The sequence below is a fragment of the Enhydra lutris genome, unplaced genomic scaffold (genome assembly GCF_002288905.1).
Source record: "Enhydra lutris kenyoni isolate GAN:26980312 unplaced genomic scaffold, ASM228890v2 scaffoldscaffold13, whole genome shotgun sequence".
Lineage (NCBI taxonomy): Eukaryota > Metazoa > Chordata > Mammalia > Carnivora > Mustelidae > Enhydra > Enhydra lutris.
The window spans coordinates 3,519,583-3,538,724 of record NW_019154097.1 but is presented as its reverse complement, the minus strand read 5'-3'; the positions used below and the strand labels follow the sequence as shown (position 1 = coordinate 3,538,724).

At 49.1% G+C, this 19,142-nt stretch overlaps 1 protein-coding gene across 3 annotated transcripts; it reads left to right on the top strand.

The window, feature by feature from the left end:
* The first annotated feature begins 7,225 nt into the window (after window positions 1–7,225).
* Window positions 7,226–19,018, top strand: LOC111145845 (family with sequence similarity 214 member B). 3 transcript variants are annotated; one of them, XM_022501115.1, is made up of 10 exons: window positions 11,794–11,820; window positions 14,741–14,829; window positions 14,912–15,055; window positions 15,314–16,282; window positions 16,446–16,504; window positions 16,695–16,800; window positions 16,927–17,085; window positions 17,273–17,341; window positions 17,426–17,601; window positions 17,739–19,018. In XM_022501115.1, the coding sequence occupies exons 4-10, from the start codon at window positions 15,389–15,391 to the stop codon at window positions 17,890–17,892; spliced, it is 1,617 nt and encodes a 538-aa protein (XP_022356823.1). In that variant the 5' UTR covers window positions 11,794–11,820; window positions 14,741–14,829; window positions 14,912–15,055; window positions 15,314–15,388; the 3' UTR covers window positions 17,893–19,018. The 3 variants fall into 3 exon arrangements, with proteins under 3 accessions (XP_022356822.1, XP_022356821.1, XP_022356823.1); XM_022501114.1 differs by lacking the exons at window positions 11,794–11,820; window positions 14,741–14,829 and adding an exon at window positions 7,226–7,363; XM_022501113.1 differs by lacking the exon at window positions 14,741–14,829 and having other exon boundaries at window positions 11,682–11,820.
* Window positions 19,019–19,142: the final 124 nt, after the last annotated feature.

Genomic DNA, 19,142 nt, shown 5'->3' with positions numbered 1-19,142 from the left:
AGGAAAGTTAACATCTATTTGTAAGAGCAAAAAACTAGAAACAATCTAAATGTTTTGTCCGTAGATTCAACACAATCCTAATGAAAATCCTAGTAGGTAGGTTTGTGTGTCTGACTGTATGATAAGTGATAATCTGGAGGGGAGGGGAGTGGGAGGGTTGGGGTGCCTGGGTGATTGGGTGATGGACATTAGGGAGGGTATGTGCTATGGTGAGGGCTGTGAATTGTGTAAGACTGATGATTCACAGACCTGTACCCCTGAAACAAATAATACATTATATGTTAATTTTTAAAAGTAATAAGGTGATCTTAAAATTTATATAGAGGGGCACCTGCCTGGCTCCATCTGTAAAGCTTATAACTCTTGATCTCAGGGTCATGAGTTTGGCCCCACACTAGGTGTAGAGTTTAGCTAAAAAAAAATTTGATATGGAAATGGAATGGCCAAGAATAGTTAATATAATCTTACAATCTTGAAGTTAGAGGACATGGGCTACCAGATATCAAAATTTATTACAAAATTATAGCTATGAAGAACACTTGTGATGAATACTTATTTTATGAAAAAGGAGATACTGTAGAGCAGTGGGGGTAAAGATAGTTTTTTTTTTGACAGAAATCATCCACAACTTGGAAATCCTGCAAAGAAAAGGCAGTAGGGCTAGTCAAAGGTAAACTATCAAGGCAATATACTTATGCTTAACTCATTCTCTACTTATCATTGATTAAAGGCTAAAACTCTGTGAAGTCATGTGTTAACTTACAGATTTTTGTCCAGTAATGATGTAAAGGATTTCTGACTAACAGAAAAAGCTATGGGACACCTGGTTGGCTCAGTCAGAAGAGCATGTGACTCTTGATCTCAGGGTCGGTCATAAGTTTGAGACTTATGTTGCATGTAAAGATTACTGAAATAAAGAAATTTAAAAAGGGGGTGGGCACCTGGTCAGTCAAGTGTCTGAGTCTTGATTTTGGCTCAGATCATGATCTCAGGGTCATGAAATTGAGCCCCACATTGGGCTCCATGCTCTCTAGGTAGTCTGCTTCTTTCCCTCTCTCCCTCTCCCCCTCCCCCACTTGTGTTTGCATGCACTCTCTCTCTCTCTTTCTGTGTAAAATAAATAAATAAATAAATATTTTTAAAAAAGAAGAAAAGAAAAGGTTATGGTGTTATTATCCTGTAGACATTAACCAGTTTTAACTAACTTTTATCTAACATTCTTTTTTCAAATGCCTATAAGTACCTGTGATGGTTAATTTCACATGTCTGTTTGACTGGGCCGCAAAGTACCCAAATATTTGGTTAAACATTATTCTGGGTGGATGTTTCTGGATGAGATTAACATTTGAATAGACTGAGTAAAGCAGATTGCTCTTCCTAATGTAGGTGGTGGGCCTTGTCCAATCAGCTGAAGCCCTCACTAGAGCAAAACGGCTGATTAGAAGAATATTTCTCTGAGTGCCTGGCTGGCTTGCTCTGTAGAGCATGTGACTCTTGATCTCAGGGTTGTGAGTCTGAGTTTCATGTTGGGTATAGAGATTACTTAAAAATAAAATCTTTAAAAGAGAAAGAGAGAGGAAATTTCTCTCTGACTGGCCAGTTCTTTAAAGTGGGACATTGGGGGGCGCCTGGGTGGCTCAGTGGGTTAAAGCCTCTGCCTTCGGCTCAGGTCATGATCCCAGGGTCCTGGGATCGAGCCCCACATCGGGCTCTCTGCTCGGCGGGGAGCCTGCTTCCTCCTCTCTCTCTCTGCCTCTGCCTACTTGTGATCTCTATCTGTCAAGTAAATAAATAAAATCTTTAAAAATAAATAAATAAAATAAAGTGGGACATTGGTCCTTTATCCTACCTTTAGATTCAAACCGAAACATCAGCTCTTCCTGCTGTCTTTCAGACTGGAACCAGACTGCTGGTTTTTTATCAGGCCTTTGGACTGGGCCTGGAACTATACCATCACTTTTTCTGCGTCTCCAGTTTGCCAGCTAAAGATCTTGGGACTTGTTAGCCTCCATAATCCTGTAAGCCAATTCCTTATAATAAAATTTCTCTATCTCTATCCCTATTTATGTGTGTGTGTCTGTATATGTATATGTATGCACATATATATAAACACATGTATATATGCATACACATATATGTGCATATATATGCGTATATATATATATACACAAACATCCATATCACCCCCCCACCACAACTCTAATACAATACCCAATTTCCTTGAACGCTCATCAAACATGCTTTACCATCCTCCTTAATAACCTCAATAATGAGTTAAATGAATCTCTGTTATGTTTTCATTCTGTATTTTTATAAGAATCTTGCTTTGGAAATTGTACTTGACAATGTTTTCAACAAAAAGTGCTGGATCATGGGGGCTCAACTGATGAAGCATCTGCATTTGGGTGGGGTTGTGATCCCGGGGACCTGGGATCGAGTACTGCATAGGGTTCCCTGCTCAGTGGGGAGCCTGCTTCTCCCTCTCCCTGCCCCTCCCCCTGCTTGTGCTCGCTCTCGCTCTCTCTCTTTCTCTCTGACAAATAAATAAATAAATATCTTTTTAAAAAAAAGTGCTGGATCAATTCCATAACCATATGGGGAAAAAAATGAACCTTGACTCCTACTTCACAAGATATACAAAATCTATTGCAGATGACTTATAAAAGGTAAAGCTTCTAGACAATGACATAAGAGAATATATTCATTTCCTTAGAATAGGCAAAGACTTCCTTTTTAAAAAAATATTTAATTTATTTATTTGACAGAGAGAGAGAGATCACAAGTAGGCAGAGAGGCAGGGTGAAGCAGGCTCCCTGATGCGGGGCTCTATCCCAGGACCCTGAGATAATGACCTGAGCAGAAGGCAGAGGCTTAACCCTCTGAGCCACCCAGGCGCCCTTCCTTTTTCTTTTTTTTTTTAAGGTGGTTTTATTAAACCACAGGTACAGGATCCGTGGACTAGAAGTACTGCCAGGCAAAAACTTCTCAAACAGGTATAAAATGCATTATCCACAAACTATGAAATATATTGAACTGTATTAAAGCAAGAACTTCTGTTCATTGAAAAACACCACTTAGAAAATAAAAAAGCAAGCTACAGTGGGAAAAGTTATTTGCAATAGATTTCTCTAACAAAAGGATCAGATCCAGAATATACAAAGAGCTCCTACAAATAGAAAAAAGACAGACAACCAAATAGAAAACTAGGCCGACTTGGCCAGGCAAGTCATGAAAGGTAACCAATAGACATAAAAAAAGGTGCCCAAATTTACTAGATATCAGGGAAATGCAGACTAAGGCCACAGTGAGATACCAGTGCAAATACACTAGAATAGCTGAAATTAAAAAGACTGACAACATCAAGAGTTGGCACGAAAGTGGAGAAACTAGACTTCTCATGTGTTGTGGGCATGTGAACTGTTATAATCTCTTTGAAAAAAATATTGGCAATATCTACTGGAGCTAAACATATACATGCCCTATTACTCAGCAGTTCTACTTCTAAGTATATATCCAATAGAAATACATATACATCAGTCAAAAAATTTATTTTTTAAAAAATGTAAAGGAAGGGGCGCCTGGGTGGCTCAGTGGGTTAAAGCCTCTGCCTTCGGCTCAGGTCATGATCCCAGGGCAGGGTCCTGGGATCGAGCCCCGTATCAGGCTCTCTGCTCAGCGGGGAGCCTGCTTCCCCTTCTCTCTCTCTGCCTGCCTCTCTCCCTACTTGTGATCTCTGTCTGTCAAATAAATAAATAAAATCTTTTAAAAAAATGTAAAGGAAAAATAAATACCAGTTTGGAATAGTGGTTACTTCTGAGGAGAGAACATGAGGAGCAAGTGAGAGAATGGAATGAGATTAGGAAGGAGTACATAAAAGCTCAACCTATCTGAAATATTAGTTTCCTGAAGAGAGAATTCAAAGCAAATGTGGTAAAATATTAAGACTTCATAAAGTTCTGTGAGAAGAATGTGGATGTTTGTTATAGTATTCTTTATAACTTTCTCTGTGCTTAAAATATTTCATAAAGAAATCTTTTTTGGGGGCGCCTGGGCCGCTCAGTCATTAAGCGTCTGCCTTCAGCTTAGGTCATGATCCCAGTAGGATCGAGTCCCTCATGGGGCTCCCTTCTCAGCAGGAAGCCTGCTTCTCCCTCTCCCACTCCCCCTGCTTGCGTTCCCTCTCTCGCTGTGCCTCTCTCTGTCAAATAAATAAATAAAATCTTTAAAAAAGAAATGTTTATTTATTTTCTTTAATTTAATTTTTAAAAAGATTTTATTTATTCATTTGAGAGAGAGAGATTTAAAGTAAAAACCTGTAATATGAGTAAACAGTATAATGCCAATACTGTGTATATAAACATACCACACACACACACACACACACACACACACACACACAGAGAGATTGACATGATATGATGTGATGAAACTGGACTTTTTATTTTATTTTATTTTATTTTGGTGAGCAGCAAAGCAAGATTTATTGAGTGACAGCAAAGTTATAGCACAAAGCTCCTGAGGAGGGAAGGGACCTGAGAGGGTTGCCACCAGAACTTCTAAATCTAGGGTTTTTATGGTCTTGTTAGTGGGCTGTTTTAATCTGATTAAACCTTCCTGTACCTGTCATCCAATCAGGTTTTTGTCACCTATCTATCACATGGGAAAGGTGGAGGGCTCCTTGCAGGGTGGTGTAAAATCCTTTTAAAGGTGGTTTCCTTTTAAGGCAGGAGCCCCCTGTTCCAGCTTGCCTGCCTTCCAACTATCCTTCATCATTCCCTGCCTCTGAAGAGGTAACCCTAACTCCTGTTAGGGAAAAAGGGTGAAAACTAATGGTAGCTACTTCCTGCTGGTCAGGATCTTTGGACCGGGCAGCAGTCAGTGAAACTGGCACTTTAAATCAGGAGTCATCCTTCCCTGAACCCATAACCTCAGTCTAATCATGAGAAACACATCAGATAAATCCCACTGAAAGACATTCTATAAAATATCTAATGGCAGGGGTGCCTGGGTGGCTCGTTGGGTTGTGCCTCTGCCTTCGGCTCAGGTCATGATCCCAGGAATCCTGTGACCAAGCCCCAAATCGGGCTTTCTGCTCGGCGGGAAGCCTGCTTCCTCCTCTCTCTCTCTGCTTCCCTCTCTGCCTACTTGTGATCTCTGCCTGTCAAATAAATAAATAAAATTTTAAAAAAATCTAATGGTAAAACCATCAAGGTCATCAAAAACCAGGAAGTCTGAGAAAATGTCACAGCCAAGAGAAGTTTAAGGAGACATGACAACCAAATGCAATTTGAGATCCTGGATGGGATCCCGGAACAGAGAAAAGGCGTAAAGAAGAACTAAGGAAGGGGTATCTAGGTGGCTCAGTGGGTTAAGCCTCTGTCTTCAGCTCAGATCATGATCTCAGGGCCCTGGGATTGCACCCAGCATCAGGCTCTCTGCTCAGCAGGGAGCCTGCTTCCTCTCTCTCTCTGCCTAGCTCTCTGCCTACTTGTGATCTCTGTCAAATAAATAAATAAAATCTTAAAAAAAAAAAAAAAAAAAGAAGAACTAAGGAAATCTGAATGAGGTATGTACTTTAATTAATGATAATGTATCAATATTGGTTAATTAATTATAACAGATGAACCATACTAATTTAAATGTTAATAAGAAGAGAAATTGGGTGGTGTACAACAGAAACTCTGAATTGCCTTCATAAATGGTCTATACATCTAAAATTGTTCTAAAATTAATTAAGTTTATTTTTTTAAGTCAAGTAATTTAGCGAAATTCATACAGGTAGTAAATACCCAATACCTAAAGTTCAAAGGCCAACACAAATGATTACAAATCCTATGGTTTTTCCACTACCCCAAACCCTTCCAATTTTACTGTCTGTAGGATTATCTAGGTAATTGTATGACAACCTAAATAAGTTCCTTTAGGATAGAGAAAAAACCCTTTTTTTTCTTTGCATACAATTGGTGTTTAGTAAATTATCTTAAGTTAACTACTCACAGAAAGTCCCAGAAACCTAAAGAATCTTCCACTTTCAGAGAACTTTACCAGGTTTGACCGACAGTCTATACCGCCAGCTCTATAGAGAGCCGCGATAGGCCCTGGGCTCCGAGCCCTTCAGTTCTGCAAGGGTCCTGTGCTGCCATCTACAGGTACCTGGTAAGCGTGGACTTCCCCCTGCTATATCTCGGGAACTAGTAGGGCGAGTGTAAATAGGAGAGAAGACTCAAGCGCTAATTAAATTACAGAACATATGTAACTGTCACATAGGTCATTTGACACTTGTACAAAGCAAGGGCCCTGCTTCTCTCCGGCGATTGCAGACTCTTCTAACTTCGTATTAACACTTAGGCTTCTAAAATTCACAGAATTCCTTTCTGACCCACCTTCCACAGGTACAGATCTGGCTGTTACGGCCCATCTCCCAGAACTCAGATTCTCCCGTACGGCCGTAGGCTGTAGACACTTGCTCAACCTCACAGACTTGAGACACCACCAACCAGATTCTCCCGTCTTTACAGACTCCTGAAACTCCTTGCAGTACCTTGCAAACCCCACAGACCTCCCCCATTAAAGCAAATGCGTGCGCTAACCCAGACGTCCCCAGAAAAAGGCTCAAGTTCCGCAGGCAGCTCACAGTAACGCGAAAGCCCGGGAGAGCCCCAGTCAGGCTCAGTACCCTCAAGCTAGCGCTTTGATGCCAGCTCCCGCTCCCCCACCCCCAGTCCGATCCGGTCAGCCAAGGCCCGCACCCTGAGGGCCAAGGCCCCGCCCCTCTAGACCTGTCATCACAGAAGCCGCACGTGGCCGGGGTGGGACCTCGGGCGACCTGCAGCCATCACTTTGTCTCCCCCGCCATCCATTGGGGCCGCCGCCGCCAATCAGAGCCAGCGGATCCGGGCTGGAGCTCTAGCGCCAGGGTGAGGCGGGCGGGCGAAGGGGCGGGGGTAGGAGGGTCTCTGAGACCCGCCCGGGCTCGCGGTGGAAGAGGGCCTGGCCTGGATTCTGCCAGGCTGGAATCCGAGGGGCGGGTCCCAGCGAAAGGCAGAGAAACCAGAAGAGGGCGGGGATCAGGGAAGGGGCTAGTGACGGATGTTCCTGGGGAGACGCAGGGGAGAGAAGGGGCGGAGCCCTGGGGCGGAGCTTTGTTACAGGGGAGGAGCCAAAGGAATTAAAGAAACTAGGAAAGGGGACGAGCCCGGAGAAGGTGGGAGGTGGGACAAGGGAGGGGGTGGGCCTGGGCGTTGCGGGGGCGGGGCTAGGACTGAAGGGGTGAGGTTTGCAGGCCGAGGCTGCTGCTAGGGCCTCTCTGTAACTGCCCCAACCCACTACCTCCTCAGGTGCAACGGGACTCACGGAACTACAGGTGTGGGGTGGGGTGCGCGTGGAAGGAGGGACAAGGATGGGGGTGCGCTTGGGCAAACAGGAGGTAAGGGGCACGTTAGAAAGGAGAGAATCTGAGGACTGCTGTGGGGGGGAAGGAAGACAGAGTTGGGGGAGGACTTGGGGGCTCAACGTGTGGGTAAGCAGGTGCATTCTCCAGGGGCCCTTGTGGGGGAGAGACCGGAGTGTTTTGCCGAGGTTGGAGGTACAGTGTGAGGGGGCTAGGTCGCTGTCTGATGTGGAGGGTTGGAGGCTGGCTATACTTGAGGGGGAGGGGATCTAAAGTTGCTTTGGGGAAAGCAGATGCCCTATGACGGAGAAGAGCTGGTGGTCCAGAGTGTGGGAGAAACGGAGGGACAGAGGGACTGTGCACAGAAAGAAAGGATGGGGTTGTGGGCACTGTGTGAGGGGAAGAGGTTGTAGGCCTCAACTGAGGGGGGAAGAACCACTAGTCCTTTGAGAAAGTCCTAGGGCTTTGTAGAGACTCAGGAAGAGGCTTATGTACTGTGTTCTAGGAATGGTATGATGGAATTGGTGGGGTAAAGAAGCCAGTCCCTAGTGCTCCTGGCTCCTTGGCTCCTAATAACACCTTCAGGCTACCACTCTTCAGGAGGATCAGACCCCACCACTCTTAGGGAGGATCAGGCCCCACTTGCTACTAGGTCTTCTGTGACTGTCTCCTCAGTTGGCTTTGGATCTGTCTGGGTGAGACTGGAGTTTCTTCCCCCAGCTGGTGTTCCTGTTAACCCCCACTCTAGTTCCTGTTCCTCCCAGAAGCTTGCCTTGGTCCCTGTCTTCCCCCTCCCCCACTTTGCCCTGCCCTATGCTCTGCGTGTGCTCATTTCCCACTTCCTTCCTCGCCCTGGGGCCTGGCCTGGGACTTGCCCGTCCAGGAGCTGTGCCCTGCCCGGAACTTTGTGCTCAAAAGCCACAGACCCTAGTTACCAGGAGCAAGGCCCAGACCCCACCCCACTCCTACCAATATCTCTTCCAACAGCCTCCACAAGTGACTGGCTGCCACTTTTTCACCACTTGCCACAAACTTACTTTCCCCACCCTTTTCCTTCTCCTGGGTGGGGAACCCTAGGACCTAAAAAATGGGCTTCTTTGGGAAGGCTGAAAATTACTGAGTCTTGGATATATGTTTTGAGAGATGGGCTACTATGGCAGGCCGAACTCCAGAAAGGATATGAGGTTCCAGCCTTTGCTGGAAGAGGAAAAAAGAATGACTCCCACACTCCTGGCTTGGAAGCTGATGGGCAGAATGGAGACAAGGGCTTAGACCTCCAGTGAACCCCTCAGGTTTCCTGAGGAGCCTTGATACAGTGCCAAAGTTCTATTTGCCCCTGGGCTATCTGGGAGAGGGTGAAAAAGGCCAGCCTTCCCCACAGTGGCTGAATGTGTGTGACAGTGTTACTGAAAGGGGCCCCTAGCCAACCTCCTTCTATCTGTGACTGGCCAGGGAGGGAGGGGGTGCTGAGGCCAGACAAAGCCGTTGGGTAGGGTGGGGTAAGGGAGGGCAGGCTGAAGCCTTTTGAGGAGGAGCTGATTGCTATGGCAACACAGCTTCCCAGACCGTCTCTCAGAGAGGCGGGCCTAGGGCAAACACTCCAGCTTCCTCAGGACTGAGGCATTTGTTTGAGTGGGTGGGGCATGAAGAGAAAGGGCATCAGTTTGCTGTGCTGAGGCTGGAATATATAGCCTCTCTGCTTCAATAAAAGCGGGAGGGCATTCAGACATTTGGGTCCATCCTCTGAAAATGAATTTGAGTGAACAATCGCTATTAGAAACATAGCAATATAAGGCCAGAGTTGCAGAGGCCCTTAGTGGCCATCATTTATACAAACTCCTCATCTTACAGAGTTGAAAATTTACAGCCAAAGAGATTGACTTTCTCTGGGTCTCACAGTGAAAGAGCAGGAATTAGGATCCAGGCCTCCTGATTGTGTTCACGCAGCCCAGGGCTCATCATTTCTTTCAGCCAATGTTTATTGAGTGGCTATTATGTGCCAGGCACTGATGTTGATTCTGGGAATACTGGCATGAACAAAACAACATTGCTGCTCTCATAGAGCTTCCATTCTAATAGGGGGAGAAAGAAATACGCGTGAGTGTGTGAGGCAGAGAGAGGCCATGCGGTGATAACTGCTATGAAAAAATAAAGCAGGGTAAGAGTTTGGGGCAGCTAGGTAAGGCCTCTTGATTGTACCATGCTGTTTTCCTAGGGTACAGAGAGGCCTAGAACATCTTTGATCCTTCCCGCTGAAATGTTGCCCCCCTGACCTTTGCAAGTAACTAAGGCCTTAGCCTATGTTAGTGGCAGTAAAACAGAACTTACTGCCTGTTCTGTGGTATCACCAAGGGACTATTAATTTCCTGTAGTGTTCTGTGTCTGTTTGTCTTCCCAGTAAGCTTTTACTAAGGCAGGCAGGTTCTTTCTTTGGTACTCTGCCATTTTGTTCAGGATTTTGAAAATTTCCTGAATCCTGTTCTTTACTATTAGAGAACCAATGAAGAAGTGAGTCCACCGGAACTGGGTTCTTTTTCAGGGTTTTTCTCCTGGTCTGAGGTGAGGAGAGAGGGCCAGAGAGAAGGGTTACTTAGTTTTTCTTCCTAAGTCTAAGGCTGAAGGAGGAAGTAGGGGGAGGGGAGCCTTTCTTTACTGCACACTGACAACCTCTGGGCCCTTGGGGCCTACAGCACAGGCAAGGTAGAAACAAGGATGTTGGGCCTTCTTTGGGCTCTGAACTATGGAAGAATGGACTTCCCCTCTTCTGGAGGCACAACCAGAGAGTCTACCCTCGCTGATGCCAGTTTTCCAGGCATCAGTTTGAGTCTTCCCTCTTTGTTTTGTGTTGTTATTGTTTTAAGATTTTTTTTGTAAGTAATCCCTACACCCAACATGGGGTTTGAACTTCCCACTCCAAGATCAAGAGTTGCATACTCCTCTGAGATGATGCCATGAGTCTTCCCTCTTTTGATTCTGGTGTTTGCTTGTTTCTGTGGAAGACTGAAACAAAAAGCTTCTTAAGTTTGGAAACTGACTTATCAACAAGTGCAGACGGGAAGATTGTCAGGGCTACATATATTCTTAGCTTGCCCCTAAAGCAGCCCCTCTAAAAAGTATCTTTTAATGCCCCATCCATGCAGAGGTTCCCATCCTGGTCATTTAAAGGGTAGAAGGACAAGAATTAAGAATGCTGATTCTGCTGCCACTTAATTTGGCTGATTCTGGCCTGAGCCTGGAGCCCAGTGACTCAGGGGGAGGATAGGGAGTTTCAGAGGAGCTGTGAGTCATGGAAGTGAGCTCCATCAGAAGAGTTTGGCACATCTCACCACACTAATGGCAGAAGCCTTACTATCTCACTTCCCCTGGGTGCTCTGTCTCCTATAAAGAGAGAGTACTGGTAGAAAGGACGAAGCAGTCTGGTCTCAGAATGGTAGTTCAGAGACACAAAAAAGGATGTGTAGGTCCCTGAATTAAAATGTATCCCTATCTCAGGAGTCCTTGGGGTCCCTCTCATGAAGGCAAAAGAACATCAATATAGAGTAAGAAAAGGAAGAATACCATTTCTCAGTGGAAGGACACAAGGTCCCACTGCTGGACTATTTCATCTGTTCTGGCATGAAGGAAGCTTTCCAGACTTCAGCAGTCCTCTGGTCTCTGAAGCTCTGGTTTGCAAGGAAGGGAGAGATGAATGGGAGTGGGGATATTTGGGGTTTGGTGTGGGAAGAGCAGGCCGACTTTGGAGATTGCCGAACTTGTCTATGAAAGCCCTAGGGCGTCCTATTAAACACCGTCGGAAGAGGTAGGGTGGAGGTGAGAAGTGGGAGGCCCAAGCCTTTGAAAGGGTTAAATGGAAGGGGAGGGCGCGCCTTTGGATTCCGGCAGATGAGGGGTTAAGGAGATGGGCGGGGTGGTCCCGGGTAGGCCTGCCCCCATGTGGACCAATGGGCGTGCGTCTCTTGAAGGGGGCGTGCCTCACACTTGAGGTCGTGGAGAGGCTGGACTCCTATGGGCCAATCAGCATGATCGCTGCCCATGGTGGGCGTGGTCTTAGGGGGCGTGGCGGCCGCGTTCGCCGCGGCGGGGGTGTTGGGGCCTTGGGCGGGGCGGGCGGCCCCATCAGCTGGTAGGAAATGGCCTGTGAGTCAGAGGGGCAGCGGAGTCGGCAGCGCGGAGCCGGGGCGGCCACCGGGAGGGACAGTCGCGGGGAGGGGTGCGGCAGTGGCTGGGGGGCTGCGGGCTCCAGAGCCCGCTAGTGTTGCACACGAAGCTGAACAGAGAACAGCCTAGCAGAGCAGAGCTCTGCCTGAGCCACCCTTTGTCTGGGTTGGGGGCCCGTGGCGGGGAGGACCCGGGATTCGAGGGGAGGGACCGGGACGGGACGGAAGGGCCCGGAGCAGCGGCCGCCGCGGCGGAGCCAATTTAAGAGCGGGGTGAGTGTGTGCTAGGGGGGAAGAGCAAATCTCCGAAGCTCCACTAGGGAATGGGGCCTGTCCCAGGGTCTGGGGAGGAGAGGGGTGAAAATGGACCTGGGAGACTAAGCAGGGGTGGGGGAATAGTCCAGAACAAGGAGTCCAGGAAAAGGGGTGAGTTGGCCGGGCTTAGTTTGGAGGAGGTGCTGACATCTGCTCCCTCTCCACTGAAGGTAGAGGGTTTTAGGCCAGCCGTCAAGGGGCTGATGAGAGAGCAGAGCTTGACTTTTGTAATCACAGTGGTGGTCCATGGGAGTAGCCCCCCTAGCGTGTGTGGACACGTATAGGGAAAAAATGCAGAGCAGCTGGCTGTTCTCTCTCAACTGGATGAGGGTAGAAAGCACATGGAGAGGAATTCTCCTTCCTGTCACCCTCTTTGATCAGTGTAGAAATGGGTATCTTTAATACTGAAGGGAAGGGGAGAGTGAGCCTGGAGCTTATATCTATACCAACACCCACCTACCCCACCTCCCAGGCCTAGCAGGTGTCTGAGGTACAGAACCCATGGTATTCTGGGACTTGTTGTTTTTGCTGGCCTTGCTCCCTGGGCATGTTGGGAACTGTAGTCCTTGCCAGCCACAGCCTGGCACAGCTGTTTGACGCCAGCTGCTGCCCACCCTCTGCACAGAGTGAGGTTTGGCCTACTCTGCCCCCCTCCTCCACAGTCCTGCCCCATGAGTCAGCTTGAAGCCATGATCTAGAGCCAGACAGGCTGGGTAGCAGGGAAGTGAGTCTTAGAGCTTCTCATTGACAAAGCAGGAACTGAGAGGGCTCTGGGAAAATAAGCAGATGCCAGGCATGCTGGGGTCAAGTAGGGCATCATGTCATCACCTGGCTTTCCCAGGGCAAGGACTCAAGAGGCCAACTTGGATGACCAGGGGGTGGAGTGTTATAGAAAAGGCGGTTTCTGAATCTGTATGGTTTGGGTAGAGAAAAGGAGGGGTAGAGATGAATACACGTTGTGCCACTGACAGTGCTGTCATTGGAGTTCTGCCCTTTCCAGATACCCCAACCACCACAGAAAACCAGAATTTTCTTAGGGGTCTTACTTCTAATGAGAATGTGGTGAAATAGGGTAGTGTTAGAGGCAATGATAGGAACTTGGTATAGGAAATCTTTTCAGTCTCTGGGGTACAACTCTCTTTCCCTTTCTCCCTGCCCTCCACTTCCACCTCTCTCGTTGCTGCCTCTCTCTATGCAAGTAATATCTCTCTGCTTCTCTCATTCTGGGAGTTTTTCTCTGCACTGCCAGGACCGATTGCACTGCCAAGATCTCTGGGGCTTCCATTCTACTTTTTTGAGCCCTGCTATGTGCTTAAGCCCTATACTTGAAGTTTGGTGGAGGAGCAGAACACAAAGCTATCCTGAAGAACCCCATAGTCTGTCTAGGAGAATTCTTTCTTTTTTCCTTTCTTCCCCCTTCCCTTCCTTCCTTCCATCTGTCCTTCCTTTCAGATTTATTTATATATTTTAGAGATTTATTTTTAATTCTTTTTTTTTTTTTTTAGATTTTATTTATTTGTCAGAGAGAGAGAGAGAGAGAGCGGGCAAGCACAGGCAGAGCGGCAGGCAGAGGCAGAGGGAGAAGCAGGCTTCCTGCCAAGCTAGGAGCCCGATGTGGGACTCGATCCCAGGACACTGGGATCATGACCTGAGTTGAAGGCAGCTGCTTAACCAACTGAACCACCCAGGCATCCCTATTTTAGAGATTTAGAGAGCACAAGTGTGAGGGGCAGAGAAGAGGGAGAGAGAATTTCCAGCAGACTTTACACTGAGTGTGGAGCCAGCACGGGTCTCCATCTCATGCCACTGAGATCACCTGAGCCAAAACCGAGAGTCAGATGCTTAACTGACTGGGCAACCTAGGCACTCCTGTCTAAGAGATTTCTTACCTACAAGAGCAAGCACAACTGTCACTGGATTACAGAAGATAATGACACTGATTTAGGTGGAGTCCAGAGAGGAGAGAGAGAGATTTATGGCTTAGGGTGGCCAGAGTAGGCTTTCTGGAGGGAATGGCGTTTGGGCTAGCCAAGGAGTAAGGACAGGACTTAGGTAGGCATACAGGGGATATTCTTTGAAGGGGAAGAGATATTGTGGATGGCAGTCAGCACAGGCTACTGCACAAAGGAGAAGCTTGATCCTGGAGGCAATATTTCCTTACATAAAGGAAGATGGCCTTCAATTTGACATTCCCCTCACCTAGTATGGGATCCTGGGGATGAACCAGTCAGTAGAGACCATCTTGTGCCCTGGCAGAAAAACAGTGGTTTGCATTTTTGTTTGTGGATCATGTTGTGGCAAAGCGAGGAGGTAGTCTTAGTTGCTTCCAGCTGTCTGACTGCCCCTGCCTTATCTCTAGTTTGCAGGGCCTAGGGGGAGGGTAGGTCCTGGAAAGTGCCTTCTGGCAGTGCCTCCTCCACTCCCCCTCCACTTGTTTTTGATTAGACTTGTTGCCTCCTATTAAAGGGATAGACTGCTGGAGGCAATTGGGAGTTTTACTTTCGAAGGGCCACCTTTGAGCTGACCTGAGGTTTGTACCTCTGAGGAGTGCTCAGGGGATCCGAGTTTCTGCAAGATCTCTGCCCTTAGGGCTTTGGGGTAGCACTGTCCCTTTGGAGATAGACTTATGGGAAGGAGTTACACAACTCAGTGGCCTGGACTAGGAGGGCTGAATGGAAGAATTCATTCTTTCATTGTTGGCCCTGACCAACTCTCAGGTGGCATGATCTCTTGGATCCTGGATATTACATCCCCCCCGCTCAAGTTCAGGGCAGAAATCTCTTTGCTGGTGGCCCTGATAAGTGGTCATCCTGGCACAACTTAACTTCTCACATCCTTACTCCACTGAATGGAGACCTGCCTCTCTCTGACTCCTTAGGTAGCCCAGCTCTGCCCTCTGGGCTCTGGATCCCAAGACTGCTCTTTCTGTTTCTGAAGAGCTTTTCGTATGGGAGGATATCCTGGAGGGTACTCTGGGAGCTCACAATTGGAGAGGAGCCTTACCATTGGCTCCAGGCATTCTGGCTTATGTCTGCTCTTCTTTCCTCAGGGTCCGGCTGAGCCCAGGAGCTGCACGGAATGGTGGCAGTCACCTTGCCAGTGCAGCGGGAATGGACCAGACTGCAAGCTAGGAGAGCAAGGCATCAGTCAGGAAGAGGGAACACACATCTAGGCTTAAGGCCTCTTCATCGGGGTGAGTGCTAGGGAAAGGGAGGGGAAGCAGTTCCAGTAAGAAACCTGAGCTAAACATGTTACCCTCTTAGAAGTTCTTGCACTGGTCTATTATTAATGGGATCAATATTCCATTAATTTTTCTGGGGATTTGGACACCTTCACCCCCAGGAACCCCACAAGGTCATCTCTTCAGGCTGGGGGAGGATCTGAAACTCAGGTGGAAGGGAGAAGACTCATTGATTCCTCTGATGGTCTTTTCTTCTCTTCTCTTGCACAGATGTCCCCAGGCCCCCCAGCCCAGGCCCAGCATAAAGGCTGTGTGGGGGGGCCCCCCTGACCCAAGGGGGGCTTCATGCGCCACGTGCAGGCGGAGCCGTCTCCATCCTCAGAACCAGAGGCTGGCCCTTCGCAGCCTGCAGTCAGGCAGGGGGCCCTCCAGGGTGGCCTGCTCATGGGCTACAGCCCAGCAGGGGGGGTGACATCCCCCAGGGTCTACCAGGTATCCATCTTTTCCCCTCCAGCTGGTGCCTCCGAGCCTCATAGGGCCCTCAAACGGCCAGCCCCACCCACTGAGGTTCCCAGGGAGCTGAAGAGAGGTCCTGGGCTGGGGGCCAGAGAGGGACTACCCCCTGAAGAACCATCTACTGTGAGGCTACTAGGCCCAGAGGGACTGGGGCTGGGACTGGGTGTGACCAGCCAGCATTTCTGCCATCATGGCCTCTGTGTTGTGGAACAGGGAACTAGCTCCACCTCACCTTGGACTTCAGGGGCCCAAAGTCCCCCCTGTTCCCCATCAAATGCTTCCTGCAACAGTTTGCACACCAGAGACTGGGCTTCCCCAGATCCAGGGAGACAGGGGTCCCTGGGGGAGTCTCCAGGGCCAGCCCCTCTGGGCCAGCTGCACACATTTGACACTGATTTGCACAGTCTTGCACAAATAGGGGGTAAGAGCCCAGTGGCTGGGGTGGGCAACGGGGGCAGCCCTTGGCCTAGGGAGTCCCCTGGCACTGCCAATGGGCATAGTCCCGAGCACACACCCCCTGGCCCTGGACCTCCAGGCCCCTGCCCCACCAAGCGAAGGCTGCTTCCTGCTGGAGAAGCCCTGGATGTCAGCTCTGAGGATGAGGGGCCAGCCCCTCGGAGGCGCCGGGGAACCCTGGGCCACCCTCCTGCTGCCAACAGTTCTGATGCCAAAGCCACACCCTTCTGGAGCCATCTGCTGCCTGGGCCCAAGGAGCCTGTGCTGGTAAGCCAGGAGAGGAGATGGTCTACTCTTAAGTAGATACATGTATGGGAAAAGGTGAAGACTAGGGGTGGGGGATGTTCCTATGAGAGCTTGTAATGAGTTCCTGCTTACAAACATACTTGGCCTCTACCCAATCTCTTTTTGTAATCTTTCCTCTCCATAGGACCCAACAGACTGCAGTCCCATGGGGCGGAGGCTGAAAGGTGCCCGTCGCCTGAAGCTGTGAGTGATCAGCTTCTCCCTCTGCTCTGTCCCTGCAAATGGGGCAAAAGTCTGTAATCCTTTTTCCAACCCCAGGGTAGGGGACCCCAGGGCAGGAGCCCTAGAGAGTGGCAAAGGGTGAACCCAAGGACATGAGTAAGCGTAGCAGAATGCTTTAAGCCAACACACTGTGTGTCCCCTCCCCTACCAGGAGCTCCCTTCGAAGCCTCCGGAAGGGGCCAGGCCTGCTGAGCCCCCCCAGTGCCTCCCTTGTTCCTACCCCTGCCGTCAGCCGTACCCTGCTGGGCAACTTTGAGGTAGTTCCCCTTGGATTCTGTGATTGGGGGGCCTTGGGGGAAGTGAGATGGTGGAATGTGGCTTGAATGGGTAAGGAAAACAGCTGGTGTCTGTCTCCTAATATGCTTTCCCCGTCTCCACCCCAGGAATCATTGCTGCGAGGACGCTTTGCACCATCTGGCCACATTGAGGGCTTCACGGCAGAGATTGGAGCTAGTGGATCCTATTGCCCCCAGCATGTCACGCTGCCTGTCACTGTCACCTTCTTTGATGTTTCTGAGCAAAATGCCCCGGCCCCCTTCCTGGTATGACCTGACCTCAACTCTAAGTTAGCTTGTGAGGAGGATGAGGGGTTGGTGGCAGAAGGAATTCTTTAGGTGTTCAGAGGCCGGTGGGGAGAACTCTTGTGTGGGGCGAGGGCCAGGCCCAGAGTGAAAGATTATGGAGATGGATGAGACCCCACCTTAGCTGATGGCTCCATGGCCTTTCTAGGGTGTCGTGGACCTGAACCCCCTGGGGAGGAAGGGTTACAGCGTGCCCAAGGTGGGCACCATCCAAGTGGTAAGTTTTCCCTGAGGAGGAGGGGGAGTAGGGAGAGGAAAACAGCCCCTAGACCCTACGAACTTTGTTCTGTCCTGCCCGCAGACCTTATTTAACCCCAACCAGACTGTGGTGAAGATGTTCCTTGTGACTTTTGACTTCTCGGACATGCCTGCTGCCCATATGACCTTCCTGCGCCATCGCCTCTTTTTGGTGCCTGTGGGTGAGGAGGGAAATGCTAGCCCCACCTGCCGCCTCCTCTGCTACTTGCTGCACCTCAGGTTAGAACAGTGCCCAGGGGTGGTTGGGAAGGCCCAGGGAAAGAATTTTCCCCACCCCGGGTTTTCTCTTTGAATAGGATCTCTCCTGGCCTCTAAACTGTCTGGATCCTTTCTTTGATCACCCTGTCCTCCCCCAGGTTCCGGAGCTCCCGCTCAGGCCGCTTAAGCCTGCATGGAGACATCCGCCTGCTTTTTTCACGCCGGAGCCTGGAACTGGACACAGGGCTCCCCTACGAACTGCAGGCAGTGACTGAGTCCCCTCACAACCCACGTTATTCACCTTTGCCCTGATTGTCAGTGCCCTGAACCCATGGGGGCCAAGTACCAGCCCATCCTGCTCCATCCCGAACAGAGCAAATACGTGGAAAGGTGGCAAAAGATCCTTCAGGCTTGAATTAAAGCCCTCACCATGCTCATGCCCAAATTGATTATTTGGGTATTTAAGGCTTCCGATCCTTACCACACTCTGCTCTACTTTGGGTACTGCACGTGCCTCCCCACCCCCTTGGATTTCCCAGGCCAGCTTAGGTAGTGGGGAGACACCAGAGCTATCCCAAGGTTATCCCAAGTTCCCAGGCAAGTTATGCCAGCGTTGCCTCCCTGTCCTGGGCAGGGGCCACTTATTATTTTATTTATTTTTAATTTATAATTTATTCAAATTGGATTGCCTTGGTAACCTCCCAAACCTGGTAATTGGCGTTGCCCCTCCTCCATTCCCACTCTCAGATATTGCTCCAAGCTCAGGAGTTGAAGAAGCTGATGTGGGGGTTAGGGAAGAACTCTTTTTCCTCAGCTGACAGCAGAGAGGTTATCCCAGAAGGACTGAGTCACTAGCCAAAGACTCAGCTTCCCGTGCCCTATCTTATACCTTTCACTTCCCCTACCCTCTGACCCCTCTCTGAAAGCCAGCTGTGTGTGTGCATGTGTGTGAGTGTGTGCACGTATGTGCGCACATGCAAGCTTGTATTTGTGTGGTGTGTGTGAGAGAGAGCTTGCATGCATGCACACACACAGGTTAACCACCCCTCATCTAAGTCTCCAGATTCCAGTTGTCCCTCTCCTCTTGCCTGTGTCTCCTTGCTTTGGGGTCCTGACTGAGGAAGGTGTTCAGGGGGCAGAGTCAGGGCCAAGGACCGGGGTGCCTCCTCTCATCTGGCCAGACTCTGACCCACCTACCTCAGCTGGGGTGAGGGACACCCCTCACACCCAGTCATGTGATTCCCAACTACCCCAATACCCACACCAGATTCTGACCCAGCCTTAGCCCTAACTCCTGGGGCTGGGCTGAGGGGAACAAGCAATTGCTTGAAACTTGAACAAAAAGGAAAAAGGAAAAAATTGTACCTGGTACTTTTTTTCAAGAAAAAAAAAAAAACAAAAACAGAAAGAAAGAATAAATTCTTGTTTGGAAACTTGAGCTAAACCTTACTTTTTCTGTTGGGGAGTGTATGGTAATGGGGATGGAGGGCCTAACTGGAGCTCAGACTCTGCCCATTTTTCCAAAGAGGACACCTGAGGCCTAAGGCCATGAAGTCTTTGGC

Coding starts and splice junctions, on each gene's coding strand:
- LOC111145845 (XM_022501114.1), top strand. CDS start 15,389: ATGCGCCACGTGCAGGCGGAGCCGTCTCCATCCTCAGAACCAGAGGCT. Junction 17,342..17,425: donor AGGTGGGCACCATCCAAGTG/GTAAGTTTTCCC, acceptor TCCTGCCCGCAG/ACCTTATTTAACCCCAACCA. Junction 17,602..17,738: donor TGCTACTTGCTGCACCTCAG/GTTAGAACAGTG, acceptor GTCCTCCCCCAG/GTTCCGGAGCTCCCGCTCAG.